We start from the raw sequence: 15,421 nt of genomic DNA on the forward strand, positions 1-15,421 counted from the left end.
CTCCAACCGACCGCACCCGGCACACGGTAACACAGCACCTGGAGGGTTTTGTCGTTTTATTTAAACTCTGTTACAACAAAATATACAGTGGCATTACAGAGTACAGTATCCCAAGAAGGTAACATTCATTCTGTGCGTTAAAAAAAAAAAAAAAGAAGAAGAAACAGCGTTTGCCTGGCTCCTACCTACTTCATCACATTCGGGACAGAAGAGGAACAGATGCAGTAAGGAGGGCTTGCACTTGTGTGCTGGAAAGCAGAGCTAGTGTTGCCTATAAGGGACTGCCTGGGTAATAAAACTGCCTAGCTTCTGCCCCAAACTTGGCGGGGGGGAAATATCATCACGCGTTCTACATTTACAAACAGTTACTGAAATTCAACTACCCCGCTCCCTGCCAAGTGAAAATTACAATGAGGGAAAAGGTTTGTTTCCCTTTAGAAGATGACTTCATTATGTTTAATGCTGAGATGATCTTGAGCATCTTCAGCGCTCTCCAGGGTTTGATTGCTGTTGTCACCGTCGGGGACCTCAGCTGAAACGCGGGCCGGGCTCTCCTTGCTTTCCCTGGACAGGGGGCTGTCGCCTCTGGCCCCCCACTCGCCGCTGTCTCTCTCGGGGCTGTCGAATTTCTGGCGGCTGTCCTTCTCCAAGCTCCGGTCAGGCAGCTTGCGGCCCACCTCGTTGCTGTCGTGCCCGTGGCTCTTGTCTCCCCACTCCAGGCTGTCGGCGTACTTCTCGGCGGAGCGGCGCGCCCCAAAGGCTTCCCGGGAGAACCCCTCTTGGTGGCTGTCGGCAGCCAGGGTGCTCAGGTCCTCCTCGGTGACATCGTGTACCATCAGCTGCTTTAAATACACAGGAAAAGAAAAAAAAAATGGCCAAAGGGCCGTTGTCGATTTTGAGCATCACCAAGTATCCCGCTACCACACCAAGAAAGCTGTCCGGTTGGGTCCCAGGGATACACCTGGGCTCATGTTTCTGCGTTGATACCAGTTTTGCCAACTTTCCCCTCTCACAATCCTCTCACAACCAATTCCCACAAAAGCACTTGTCTATTTTGAGCTTTGCTACCCTTGTACAGTAACCTGGGCACCACTGCTCAGTGCTCTTTACCTTTCTTGCAGCTTTGTGGAGTTTGCTGGGCTTCATCACTGCAGGTTCTGCCTTAATTCTGTATGCGACGCTGTCGCCTCTGCCTGCGTTGTCTCCCCGGGTGAAAGGGTAGGGAGGGAAGGCTGCAGTTACCGGAGCATCGGTGGGAAAAACCGTGACAACCTCATCAGATTCATCCGTGTCATTGGAATCATTATCATCTACGTCATCATCTGGATCCTCGTGGCTCTTGCTGAACACGGCAGGAAAGCGCTGAAAAACATTTAGTGTGCATCATGCACGTGAGCATATACGGGATGGACAGTGCTCATGCACTGTTGCATATCTAAAAGAATGAAGCATTTATTTATGGGGAGCTGTTAGCACGAGAACTGCATTTCAGTAAGGAAATTGAATACTGCTATCCACTGTCTGCTACGTAGCCCTTATTTAGCTGTTGTTTAAAACTTACCTCCGGTACAAGGACATCAGCTCTTTCTTCTGAAGAATAGAGAGTCTGAAAGCAATAGAAAATTCATTACTAGCACACAGAGGCATATACAATAGCACTGATAAGAAAACGCTGGCAGCTTAAGGACTCAATCGTAATACTCTGTTTCGTCTTCCAAGTCACAGGTACCTTCTGAGGCGAAGGCAGGTCTTCTCGTGGAAGCAGCAGATTCTCTAGAGACTGAGAAGTCACATGGTGGTGTCTGTGTGATTGGTGGCCCCTGGCATCCTGCAAAAGAAAAACGGAGGTCTGAATCTGCAAAGGAGCATACGGGAGCAAGCAAATGTGTGTGCGTCACAAGATCTGGTTTTGGGCACCTGCAATGCACTCTCTTTTTTTATGACAAATGTCTTCAGCTATTCATTGCAAAAGGAAGAGAATTCAGACAGCCAAAATCCCAGATTAATTCTACGAACTAACAGTATAATACTGAAGAAGGGCTTCTCAGAGAGATGGTGGCAGGGCTTTGAGAATTTCCAATCAACTTTTCCAGCTCATTTTAATTTGATGAAATTTGGATTTGTCTCTAAGCATCATAACTTCTATTACTTTTCAGGTTCTCTTCTCAGCAATATTATACCTCCACATCATTGAAACTCTATAAGATAAATACAATAGCTGATTCTTGGAGTAAATAGATAAATCATTTTACTTTACTGGTAGCCTAATATGGAGTATAAATCAAAGAGCAATGCTAATAACCTTAATATGACAGTAATCTTGATCTTTGCATAGTATTACCTCATTTCTCTGCTAACTCGAAACAAGCAGGTGGCAGTTCGATAGAGAAGTTGTCTTCACTCTCACATAATCCAAAAATTAATGGAATTTGGACCGAAATGCTTTTCTGCTATCAACTATTACCTGAGTCTCAGTAATGAATGTGAATTATAAAACTATGCTGTACTGTAGTCTTTTTTTTTTTTTAACAGAGAAAACATTTACACGTTTTTAATTAAAAAAGAAAAACAGGTCTCCAGTGTTGGTCCAGAGACCTTATTCAAGTACAGGACCAAATACCAGGTTGCATAACATAGCATAAATCTACAGAAGTCACTAGAAATCCACTAATTTGTCTAGCTAAGAAACTGGCTCATAATATCTAGGTTCAGATATTCTTATCTACATTCTGCAAGCAGCTATAGCAGTTAAATGTGTATCACTGTGTGTATTAGCATAAATCAAAATGGCACTTTTAAAGAAAATAACTACAGTATAGGCAAGGCAGACAAAAGGGACTTACATATTTTTCTTCAGAGCTGGCAGAAACAGCATGCTGCTTGGATTTGCTCAACTTGAAGGGAGGAAAGAGGAAAGAGTTTGTCAGTAATAACTCTTTGCTAATGTGCAAAGTGAATATGTAAGTGATTGCTAATATACATCTACGATTTACTCACTGGCCATGCGATGGTGATGCTGATAAAGCACAAACAAAGCACTGCCACCTTCATGATGAGGTTCTCCCTACAAAATATTTTGGAACAGTGAGTCAACAAAATAAAATACTGTGGACGTGCCACAGGCTATTTCTTTCTGCTGTTGCACTTCACTGTGCTTTCTTGTGATTCAGGCTGCCTGTGCCAGATTTATTCCTCTCCCTCACACCATTCACCACCTCACATCCCACTGGAAGTCAGGAATACAAGATTCCCCTCAACTTAAGAGGAATTTTCAAAGGAGATACCAAAAAGTGCTGAGCAGGGTTGAGAGTCCCCTGCCCTGAGAAGATGAAGAGAAAATTACTGTTCTCTACCAGTCTGACTTGGTGAAGGGGAAAGCTTTGTGAAACAGAAAGAGCAAATAAGGGTTCCAGCTTAGGCTTATCAAAGCACTGCATCAAAAATAAGAGATCAGAACAAACTCTTCCTCTGTTTATTTTAAAACTAATTTTCAGAATTATTATCTGCAGTGGCTGTAAGTAACATCAGTTTATACAAACAGAAACTGCTTTTATTGATAGGCTCTTTTCCCCCCTCCAGAAATCAGAATAAGGCAACCTGTGTTTCCAGCAAGTGAAGTGAAATTTATCTGCTCACACGAGTTTTAGCAATTTATTAAATGAATGACTCCTGATAAAACTTTGGCAGTATTGAGCCAAATACTTTTACTGTAGTAAAGATTGGTGCTCATTAACCAGTCTCCAGCCTGGTAAACAACATGCCTGAGAAGTTAAGTGGATGCAGCGTTGAACAAGAAGCATTTAAAACATCAGTAAATCACAGCAGGAGAGAAAAATAAGGTACATTTAGAATGTGTGTACAAGCTGGCTCTGGAACAAGACATCACATTGGAAGCATTGTAATTTCACGAGTTAAATAAAGATGAATTGGCCCTGTCCATTCAGTAGTGCGCAGCACAACGCCTACCAGGAGAAAGTGAGATATTGCAAGGCAGTGGTTACAGGAGGGAAGAAGCTTTCTAAGGTCAAGTACCAGCTACAAGTTTCTAGCAGTTGATTCCGTGGCAGAGATTTCAGTGTCCTCCTCCCAACATCTGTCAGCAGTCAGGGATTTAAAATTACAGTCCTGAATAGTACTCTCCTGCCCAAGGCTTCCTCGACTGAAATCTATGGACATAAGCATGCATGTCAGGTAACAAAATGGAAAATTACCTGTTCCGATGCCGGAGGAGTCGGTTGCGACAGGAGCTCTGGTAGCGCTTCCAGCAGCAGCTGCAGCCAGTTGCCTCCGAGTAGCTTGGGCTTTCTCCCCGTGCCCCCTGGACTGCCTGACATCTCCAGCCTCGGGGAATTTAAACCCTGGCCCGGCGACCAGCTGCCAATCCCCGCGTGGCGGAAAAGGATGAGGTCATGAGGCTTCTTGCCACCGAACTGCCCACGTTCTCCTACACTTCCTCTTTGGCTTTGTGGCTTCTGAAGCAAACAAAGGCTACTCTATGGTTAAAACATTACTTATGTGCACGATCATTAACCAGCAGGTCTGCTGAAGGCACACAGCGTTTGGTATCGTGTAGGAGGACATCGGGGCACATCTATCTTGCTTCTGTGAAAGGGCAAAATCCAGGTTCCCAGAAATCTCTCATTCCTGGTTCTGTATGGGGGAAGAATATATAAAGTTTGTAGGAATAGAGAAACCTGATCATGAAACTTTCCCCTCAAAAGTACTAATGCTTCCATAAAGATTTAGAGTTGATCTCCAGGGTACCTGGAGTTCAATGGGAACTGCAAAGACAGGGTACAGATTATGGCATTCTGCCATTTCAAGCTACGCAGAGTAAAAATAATATTCATGTGTCTCAATAGGTGTTCTGCTTCCAGAACCTCAGTGGGAAAGATATAACAATACAACATTTGCTCCTGAGTGCTGCATCCCTGCTGCTGGTGAGCAACAAATCTATTCTAGTGATGCCTTGCTTCGATATCCATAACATTAGATAGATTCTGCTTTGTCTGTAATGTGTTCTAGGATTTGCAGACCCTCTTCCTGTTGCTGTTCCTTGCAAATAAGAATTGCTCATTCAAGCACAGAAAAATCTTATAACTAGCACTTTGAGAAGGCAAAACGTTCATGACTATTTTGAAGCTGATATCTTTCTCTCACACAGCTAATGCTTACTTATGTAGTTTATCAGTGAATATTTCAGTACTGTGACAGAACTGATATCTGTCCTTAGTTAAGAAGCAATGCAACAGGCACCTGCTTGTCACAACTCCCATAAATAGTTATTCAGTACCTAACATTTCTGTTGCACCATTGAGAAACACCATAAGAAACATTCCCAAGCTAGTTCTGCATCTGCCCATCACAGCAGCACACAGATCTATCTAATTATGTTTGTGAGTTGAGATCAACAACAACTAGAGGTCTAACTTGGTCTATTTTAATAGAGTATCTTAATATCCAGGAGGAGAGTTGGGAGCACACATACACTAGATCCCATCTTGAGTCTGTAAATACCTACTGGGCTGTGCCAACCACTAATCAAGAAGCAGGAGACTGAATAAAAATACAATATCAAAAAATGCCCTACGGCTCTTCTTTGACCAGAACAAAAACTGCAAGACCTTCCAGAGCATGCAATATGCAGAATGGTGTATTGCCCTCTGTCAGACTTTCAGCCTTAGTAAAACACATTTTATTTCAGTATCTGTGATTTTTGTGAATTTTTCTCACCAAATTCAGCAGCAGCAATCAGTCATGCTGACTGAGAAGTCCAGATGCATTAGAAATACAGTCTCTGTGCAGTTTGTTAAATACCCTACCATGCAAGAAAGTTAAAACTGTGTCTCAAAGCGAATGTTTTCTGAGCACCCGGAACACCTGTCTCCAGCAGAGGCATCCTGTGATCCCCAGGGCCTCGGTTCTGGTATAAACAACTGATATTTCCAAAGTACCGGAAGATGGCAGCGTTTCTGAGCACTGCTGCCAAAGCTGTATGGTTGATTTCGTAAGAACCAAGGAACACAATAGTGATGTTTTGCAGGAATCCAGAAGCAGGACGTGAAGTGACAGATACTAAATGGCTTCATTTTATGCAAGATCAGCCAATGCAGAACTGCAGTAAATTTAGCACTCGTCTCACGCCACATCATTATGCGGTTATTCACCCTGTAAATCATTGTCTAGCTGAGAAATTCCTCTGCCTGGGTAGAAGGTAGCCCTTGTCCTCTCGTACGTAAGGAACAAGCAGAGCAGAACGGGGGGCTTCCACTCCTCAAACTCAAACACTTAATTCTAGAGAGAGTGTTTGGCTGTACAAGCAGCTTGCTTGCATCTGTACAGACAAGATGCATTATTTTGGCCTTCAAAAACAGTCAGTGTCCATGCAGAAGGGGACCGTGGCAGACTGTATTTTTTTTTCACTTGCAGAGTAGAAAATCTCCCCTGTCTGGTTGAACACAGCTTTTGACCGCACTTTGTTCCATCTTGGGCTATATTAGGAGTGTGTGGTTAGACTGATGTTCTCTACTGTAGAGAAGCACTATCAGTGCTTCCCCGCACCACCTCCCATGCATACCTAAAATCCCGAGTCAAGACACCAGCACGGTGCCCAGGACTATCTCTGGCCCGCGTGGGAAATCCCAGCCTGCCTGCAATGATCAGCAATGGCCAGGCTTTCAAGAGAGTAATTCTGGTTGCTCTTTCTCATACTAGTCCTGTATATCTTCTCCAATATCACAGCAATTAATCCTTTGGGTACGGAGGAGCCTGTGTTTCTTACTTGATCCCTCCTGTTTGTTACACATCGGGTTGAAGAACAACGCTAGCTCCATTTTTTTGACCTCAGATGCATTTAGCCTCAACATTTTAAACCATGCTCATGTTCGCTAAGCTAGCTGACTGCTCTGGCTGCCTTAGTGTAGCGTGGCCATGCCCAGCGGGGCTTCCAAAGCCTCTCAAGACAAGGCTTGCACTGCCCCATCTGAGCACTGCACGGCTCTCCTAATGACCAGGCTTTTCCTGTTGACAAACCTGAACCTGCAAATGTGGAATACACGGCCATCATTTCTTGCTGTATTGGTTGCCACTATGGAGAAGAGTTTGCCTTCAGCATCCCAGTAAAGCCCTTCCCCAGGAGCCATAGGCTGCCAGGAGGTTGTCTCTTTGCCTCCTCTCAGCCAGGCAGACTAAGTCTCAACCTTCGCAGGCCATCTGCTTTAGGCTATCCTGGCAGCCTCCCATTCAACAACCTCCTCTTGAAGATGAAGGCCTCGGACCAGGCACAGCCTTGCTGCTACGTGTGGCCTCAGCAGCCCTAAGTCCAAGAGCAGTGCTAACTCCACTCGATCGGAGGTCTGCACCCCTGAATGTAGCCCCGAGTGCAGGATGGTTCTTTTGCAGGGAGAGCACACTGCAGGCACAGGTTCAAACTGGGGTGCACCATAACACTTGCATCCTTTTGGGCTGTGCTCCCCTGACTGCTGCTCACCTGGTACTCAGGGGTCCATCATAGAGCTTGCACCTGGAGCTACTTGCCGAGCCCATTACTATCAAGTAACCCACTGCTATGAAGTTAAAAAAAAAAACAAGAAACCCCAACTTGGCAAAGCTCCCATAAACAACTGCTCTGCTGCTAGACCGTCCCGGAGAAGAGTAGACTTTGTAGTAAATAGTGGTTTCTATGAAAAACAGATGAAACCCAAAACATTCTTGTATCATCACCATGAAATACGCCTGAAAAGTGCCTGAAAAAATTAGTATTTCAGGCAGATACAACATATCCCCAGATGCCCTCAAATCTCCCACTTAAAGCCTCAAAAGTGGGGAAGAATTTGCATGCATCTGTAGAGAGTCCCAAAAAAACTCCCTCCTTTTAAATAGACTACACAGACCACACGAACAATTCTGTCTAGGTCTGGGGGAGTACTCGGTACGCAGGAGAGAAATTGGTTGCAGACCAGTGTGATAAAAAAAAAAAATTACAACGGAGATTTGCTTCTTGAGTTTATGAGCACTGCAACAGAGCGTGAGATGCAACGCAACCGCTTTGCAGCACTTCCAAAACAGAGCCCTAGTCAAACAAGTAGCAGCTACCTTCTCCATGGTAAAAAGTCTTGTGAAGTTATAGAGAAATTCCTGAATGGCATGAGGGTCTTCATTTTCCGGTTGTTCTGCAATACAGATCAGACAACCAGCTGGCAAGGAGAGCTCTGTTTAATGCTTTTTCAGGCAATGAAGGGGATCGCAGTATCGTTATATTTTCCCAGAGTTGTCCTTAGCCATTCTGAGAGGGCTGCAATACTGGGCACAACGCCGACCTGGAGCTGTAATAGTGAATACCTGGGACAAAATATAGACTTTCTGGGACACAACTCAAATGGAAACAGCTAATTTATTAGAAAGAGCCCAAGTCTGATGGCTAGTGCAGGCTTTTTGCCTACCTCTGCCTACCTCTGCACAAATAGAGCCCACCTGTTTGTTTCTGGCTTCCAAGACTAATTGCGGCCTGCTCATATATTTAAATGCCTTTTTCAAAACTGTGTTGGAAACTGAAGAGAAAAAAAGATCTGAGAAGCTGCCACAGTGCTGTGGTCATGCAAATTTGAGAAGCTGTGAACAAAAGACAGATCACAACTTTGACAGAGCAGAGAGGCTGCCCTTACTATGGCATAAATACAGTCCAGCTGTCTGTAGTTTCCTAAAAATGGAGCCCTATTGAACTCTCCTCCCTTGACTTTCAAAGCCAACTGGAAAAAATATTTTTCCATTTATTTTTCCTGCTGAAATGAATGTATTTTAATACCAAGGTCAGTGGAGCAGCACTTAAACCAACATAGAAACATCTCATTATTTTCTAATCATCATAGAAACCAGTTTGAAGAACCAAACACGAGGTACTCTGGTATCCATTCTGTTGCTGTCTTTCAGCTACAAAACAATAGGGAGGAAAAAAAAAAAGAAAAAAATAAAGAATTACATTTGTCTCAACTAGGAAACTTCAATACATGAAAGAGTCTGAACTACTATTAGAAATAAGTACAACCACCGAAAGCATATGGGATACACCGTTTTTGTTTTGTTTTTGTTATTTTTTTTCTCGCGTAACCCTCAAAAGCAGTTGTCTAAGAACCAGAGGATGAAGCCTTAGGGTAACCCAACAGAGCTAAGGTGCATTGGGTCTCATGGCCTTAACACTGCTGCAGAGATAACGTTACAGAACCAAGGAGAACCTGCAGGATGTGTGCACTTAGATCACCTGTATGCACATAAAGGTAACTGTCTCCCTGACAGTTCTGGACGCATGGCCTGAATTCTGAAGTGGGATTTAATTGCAAATAACTTGACGGAAAATTCCTTTTGGATACATATTGCAAAAACGTTGTGATGACTTATTTCCCTTTTTCCACTCTCTGCTGCCATCTTATTTCCTTATTTTCTATCCTTACTGCAATATTCTCTTTCCAGCAAGAGAAGAGACTCATGGAAACTTCTGAAAATGCAGAATGGGTGTGGAAAGAATATCATCTTCTTGATACACATTGTGAAACTGTTGGAAAGTCACAAGATGCCTGTTCCACCTAGCACAGGGACTTTCAGCAGAGCACTGCAATGAAAATTCTGCACAGACTGCACCCGTCCACTCTCGTCTGCACTGGGCTGTGCATGAAGACCACCCTCTCACTGTCAGAAACCCAAGAAGGAGATCGCAACACAGTACTGCAGGGAAGAGGTGGATGGGGAGGCTGAGCCACATCTTCCTCCGCAGTCACCGGTGTAAACCAAAGGGAGCCCAGACTGCCCTCCCCTGTAGCACAGGGGCCTTGATCTTGCCCTCCACATGTACCATGTTAAGATGGAGCCATGTTTCCACAAAGAGCGCGAGGAGAAGCATGTCTACGCAAGCCTTGGCAGAGACGTGCTTTCCCAGCGTCTCCTGGAAAGGGCCAGCTGTGGGAGCACGGATGCCTATCCGTGGTTACGCGCACGCAAGCCCTCTTGCCTGCAGCCTGCTCTGATTCCTCTTTCTCCACAAACCCGGGGGAAGGTGAAGCACAAGCTTTACAAGTGGTGTAGCGCAGCCAGGATGGGCTGTGACCCCACCAATGAACCTGACCTCAGCCTCAGCCCGGGCTGCCACCAGAAGCCATTTGCATTTTGCGCGGTTTCAGGTTTTGCTGCGAACAGTTTTCATGACTCTGGGTCTAGACCTGCTGTGGTCTGAGGTGGACAGATGGAGAAGTGAGTCAGTGTGAAAGCAAACATCTCTCCTGGGCACTGCAAGCCTGGGTGTGGAATCCAGGCCGATGGGGTGGGAGAAAAACAAACAAACATTTGTGGGTCTGATGAAGGGAAATCTAGATTTGGAGAGGAAGTAATTTGGCCCAGGAGCTGATCCGATTTTGCGGGGGAACCAAAAACCATTAGACCAGGGTCAAGGCCTCTGCCATCCTGACTGAGTCACAGCAAGATTCTCCGCAGTTTTCTCGAGTGCAGAGGTGATGAGACTGTTCTTCCTGGAAGCACATCCAGGCTGATACTCGACAGGAACCAAGCCTTGCTCCTGCAAAGGAACACTTGGATTCCAGTTGGAAAATCAGGACAACTCATGCACCTCAATGTATTTCATTTTAATTGGCATCAGGGTAACAACCTCAGAGAAAACAAGCCATGTCCCAGTGGAGACCGTCACTCAGACCTAGCAATACTCATTGTTTTTTATTTTTGTAAAGTCTTGCTAAATGGTTACATTTTTAAAAACTGGTCTTTTTTGGAGTGGAAAATAGCAGCTCACACCTGAGTGATAATATTAACACAGAGCAAACATTCATTTTCTTAAGTGTATACTTTAAAAAATAATAGTGAAAGTTGAATAGTTCAGATCATGGGGAATAGAGGTAATATGTGCAGTGTGCTATGCATGTGAGCCCAGCAGTATGTTTGCTTTGGAGAAGACCATGTTCTCCTTTCCTGCTTACCAGTGTACTTCAGAGGGGAGGGATTTTTTTAGATATGCCCAGTTATGAGATGATCAAATCCAGATTTAGGAAATCACATTTTGCCTCTAATTCATACTGGCTACCTAGAAAGATTATTGGTTGAACATGTAGCTATAAATTTGGCAGAGTAAATGGCAAACTGTGGTTGACATATGGATGCGAAACAGGAAGCAGACTGTAGCTATACATTAACGAGAGGAAAAAAAAGCCCAAGAAACCCAGTAACCTCCAGGCTCCGAAGCAAACAGCAAGAAGGGGCAGCTGATGGGACAGCTAACTCCCAAGAAGCAGGAAACATCAGTGATCTTTGCATTAGGAGGAATATTACTGGTCAATAAATAAGGAGCCAGAAGTGCTGTTTGCTCACGGAGTCTTGTTTATCTCAAAGAAGTCAAATGACTTCTCCTCACCCATGGAAAATGTGAACAAAGCAGATGACAAGCAAGTTTGGGAAGCAACATCCGTTCTGTATGGAGAAACTTAATCTGCTATACCCAAAATAACTGATGTTGAAACACAGTCAAATTCATATCTAAGCAATTGATTAGACCAAATGAGGAAGAGTAACTTTTTTTTAGAGCATCTCGGCCAGCCAGGGACCGAGGCAGGTGGGGAATAACGCGTCTCACGTGGCTGGTTCGAGACTGATAGGGCAGCACCCTCAGCCCCGTGGGAGCAGCTTGCCGAATCGCGTGTCCCGTGGCGTCCGAGAGCTGAAGAAAGGCCTCAGAAAACCCAGCACCTGGTACAGGAGGGAAGGCCCTCACGGGCTGCGCTCGCCTGCACCTAGACCGCTCCCGAGGAGCAATCTGTCCTGCACCTACGTATTAAATCATCACCCAGGTTCCTGGATGTGCTGAAGAAAAAGAAGGTGACGTGGCTACAGCAAAAGTAACATCAGAGGAGTCTATATTTACCCAGGGTAGAATTTCACTGGTTTAAAATTTAAAAGTTGAGCAATTATTCAGAGAATTGAGTATCTTCCTAACCTCCACTCCAGGCAAAAAAAAGCTAGGCTAAGGCCCTAGGCATTTTTGGATAAACCTTTCCCAACTTTGAGACCTATCAATTCACTCAACCTACCTCGTTGTGAGTTCTCTGCTGTCACAGCAGGGCAGAAAGCAGCCGCAGTCCCATTTCACATAGATTCAGATACGAGGAGGTGCAGGCTAAAGTCTCAGGACCAAGTGTAAAAGGAGGTACTTGGTCCAGAGAAAACTCGCACCCAGGTTTTGGATCAGTGCTGTGAATTTCATTGCTGCATAAGTCTGAAGGAACATGGGAAACACATGCATTTTTCTGCTGCTTTACAGTCAAGTCTCCCCTTTCTAAAGGTTCACGGGCTAAGATAATAGGAATAACATGATTTTCCCCCACAAAGAAAGTATAATTCTGTAAAAAGTCACATGAAAACAACAAAAAATAAAAACCACCACAGTGAAGTCTTTCTGTAGTAGCCTTTCATTTAATTTAATATCTACCATTCCTCTCCTTCCCACCTTGATGTGATTGCACGTGCCTTAAATCATTTTTGGCATGATCAGTACTCATTATGGTTCTGTATGGGCCTGATCTCACATGCATTATCTGGCAACATTGCTATACAGCCACAAACTTTTCCCTGTTGATCATTTAATCTTCAGCTAAAGACTATTAAATAAACAGGTTTAAGGGAAAAAAGAGAAACTGTAAGGGTAATGCAACCATTTCCCTTTTGTTTACCAGCTCTTGGCTAAATACTACGTGCACAGCAGATGAGGTATAGATGTGTCTGCACGGTGCCAAAACCTCACTCTTACCTTGCAATTACAGTAGAGTTTCTCTTAACACACAGACTTCCCATCATGAAAGCAAAGAAGAATATGGAGGTGGAATAGATAAAAACCCAGCAAAGTAATTGCATTCTCTGGCTGTCAGCTTCCTTTGACTGGAAATCTTCCCATAGGCCTAAGTGGAAAAAAAATACATTTGCACATACGCTCAGATTGCCTGTTGGAGGCAGGCAAAGAGGGATTTTTTTTTTAATTGTGTGGCTTGTGCAAACGCTGTGAATTGCAGCTTCAGAGCGCCGGGTTGCTCCTGTTTTTGACCGCAATAAGGCCTGCTGACAATTAGCCTGTCTGCTCACCCTGCTTTGGGCTGATTTGCTTTCCTCTCCCACCTACCCGCAGCCGTTAACAGGAGAGATGAAGAGCTGGGCACTTGTACTACATGTCGGAGCAGCAGCCTGGGCTACCCAGAAGGTTCAAGTCAGGACTGAGGATATCTTTCCTGGAAAGCTCAAAGCGCTTCCAGGGCAGAATTTATGTGTGGACAAACCAAAAGAATAACCCACTGCAGTGTATAGATGATATGGACCAGATAGTGAGAATTATTGCATTTTAAAGAAAAAAAAAATGGAGACCTACTACTTGGTCTCCTGTGCAAAGCAGGCCAGCAGACTAAATCTTACTGAGGCTGACATCTGAATCGTGCCATCCACCTGATGTAGGGCTAGGTTTCTACTGGACAATTGCTCGTTTCTAAGATTATGCACCTTTATTTACTGTGCTTGCTTGATTTCAGCTCCCAGGTTGTTCTGTCTTTTCTCCTGACAAGCGGGATTTGTCTGCTGGCAAAGGAATCTAATCCTCACAAACATCTAACTTTTTTAATAGCATATTAAGCACCAACACGCATTTTTCCAGCACTCACTCAGGAAGCAGCCATCCATGCTGTATTTGAAAGCAATAAACTTTCTGATTTCTTTGCACTGTGCACCAGGCTTTCTTTATTTTTTATGGGCTGGAGATTACTCATCCTGCTTGCAGGATTCAGCAAGGCACAAACTCTGCAGCCCAGCTCACGGATCACAGCCATATGTCACCCTCAGGAGCACTGCTAGCCACAAGGCATGTTTGAATTTTAATGGAGACTTCCCTCTCATTGATGCTATCCTAACCTCTATATGTTTGCATAACGTCCCTCTTAGAATCAGTATGGTTGGAAAAGACCTTCGAGATCATCAAGCCCAGCTGTAAACCCATCACCACCATGATCGGTTCAAAGAAGTTTCTTGCAGGGCCAAAGCCCAGAAGTAGAAACTCTTTGTGCACCCAACTCAATCACTACTTCCCAAGAAATCTCTTCTGTGTAGGACCTGCACAAATGAGCAATAAGAGGGAAATGAAGCTCTCCAAGGAAAACAGGCCTTGGGCTATTTGCTTGGTTTCTCTATTTCAACATAGCAATCTCCCTACAGAACATCTAAGAAAGCACACAAGAAGTATGCAAAACGTAATTAACATCGTTTGCTTCCTGTTACCAAGCGTAATTGCAAATGTAGACTGAAGCACAAGAATGGGGTTTATTTTCAGTTATGGTTTGTGCATTTCAAAACACTGTGACGGATTTGGGTTGTCAAGCTGAAGCCAGGGCAGACGTCTCTCTCGCTTCCTGTTTAAGCCAGTGGTCTGGGAAGGGCTGCTGTTAACATATAATGACAGCTGGCTTGCTGAAAGCAGCTCGCTTCACCCAGGCTATAAATGATGTTTTTGAAAGATTCAACATATGCCACAACATGCATGTACTTCATTATCAGCAGCGCGACATGAACGCTCAGTTGAGATCAAGCAATTGTATAACTTAAAAATACTCAGTTCCTCATATATATATACACACACTTAGAATGCTTATACAGAGTCATATAAGCTCCCATAACTCTGTAGCGTATTCCTTCCAAGCCAAAGCTATCAGACACATTTTTCCCTGCAAAAATATTTTCTAGCTCCAAAGAACTAGAGCCGGGCAAAATATTTACAGGCAAACTTTGTTGATCAAATGGGAGCAGTCTCAAGTCATTGCTTATTTGCAGTGTCTCCTGGAATGGATAGTGCATTTAAACATGGGTATGACCAAGCTGGAGGAACTGTGGCTATAGGCGAGGTCAAGCAGAGCAATGGGTGGCTGCATAGTGGCAGCCAAGGACGTCAGTGGCTGGAGGTCATTTTGCCCAGGCGGGTAATTCCCTGCAACGTGGCCCTGCATGCAAAATATATCATTGAAGGCAGCAACAAGTGCGTGACTTGCCCCTGCTTGTCTAGCAAGCTCAATAATTAAACAGCAACTGGAAATTGGTATCTTGTGAGTGGAGAGCCTGGATGGTGCAAGGAAAAAGGCACTTAACTGAAGCTCTTCAGTGATGCACTGAATACTCTTTGCTATACACTTTGCTAAGCCACTATAGCTTAAAAAAAACTTTTAAAAATATCAACAATTTCCTCTCTAAAATCATGGTAGGGCCTTAAAAGTGAGTATCCCCTTACTTAACACATCACCACATCCATGCATCGCTGCGACATGTTCCGCAGCTTCCCTCACCTCCGCGCAGAGCCTGTCCAGCTCCTAGAGGACAGCATATGACTTGGGAAAAAAAAAATATATAT

General features: G+C 44.3%; 1 protein-coding gene across 2 annotated transcripts in view; it reads right to left on the reverse strand.

Annotated features, from left to right (window-relative positions):
• Nucleotides 1-384: 384 nt before the first annotated feature.
• SPP1 (secreted phosphoprotein 1) overlaps nt 385-15,421 on the reverse strand; it is an 80,914-nt gene continuing 65,877 nt past the window's right edge. The window contains exons 1-7 of one of the 2 annotated variants that reach the window (XM_088531630.1): nt 4,212-4,437; nt 2,998-3,064; nt 2,844-2,894; nt 1,730-1,828; nt 1,562-1,606; nt 1,111-1,362; nt 385-839 (exon numbers count right to left, since the gene is read on the reverse strand). In XM_088531630.1, coding sequence (XP_088387756.1) covers nt 435-839; nt 1,111-1,362; nt 1,562-1,606; nt 1,730-1,828; nt 2,844-2,894; nt 2,998-3,051 — 906 coding nt within the window. In that variant the 5' untranslated portion in view covers nt 3,052-3,064; nt 4,212-4,437 and the 3' untranslated portion in view covers nt 385-434. Of the gene's footprint in view, nt 840-1,110; nt 1,363-1,561; nt 1,607-1,729; nt 1,829-2,843; nt 2,895-2,997; nt 3,065-4,211; nt 4,438-15,421 lie in introns of those variants that run through there. The other variant, XM_088531631.1, reaches the window with a different exon arrangement.

This window comes from Tinamus guttatus, unplaced genomic scaffold (assembly GCF_059628265.1).
Source record: "Tinamus guttatus ecotype Peru unplaced genomic scaffold, ASM5962826v1 Tinamus_guttatus_pri_ptg000423l, whole genome shotgun sequence".
Lineage (NCBI taxonomy): Eukaryota > Metazoa > Chordata > Aves > Tinamiformes > Tinamidae > Tinamus > Tinamus guttatus.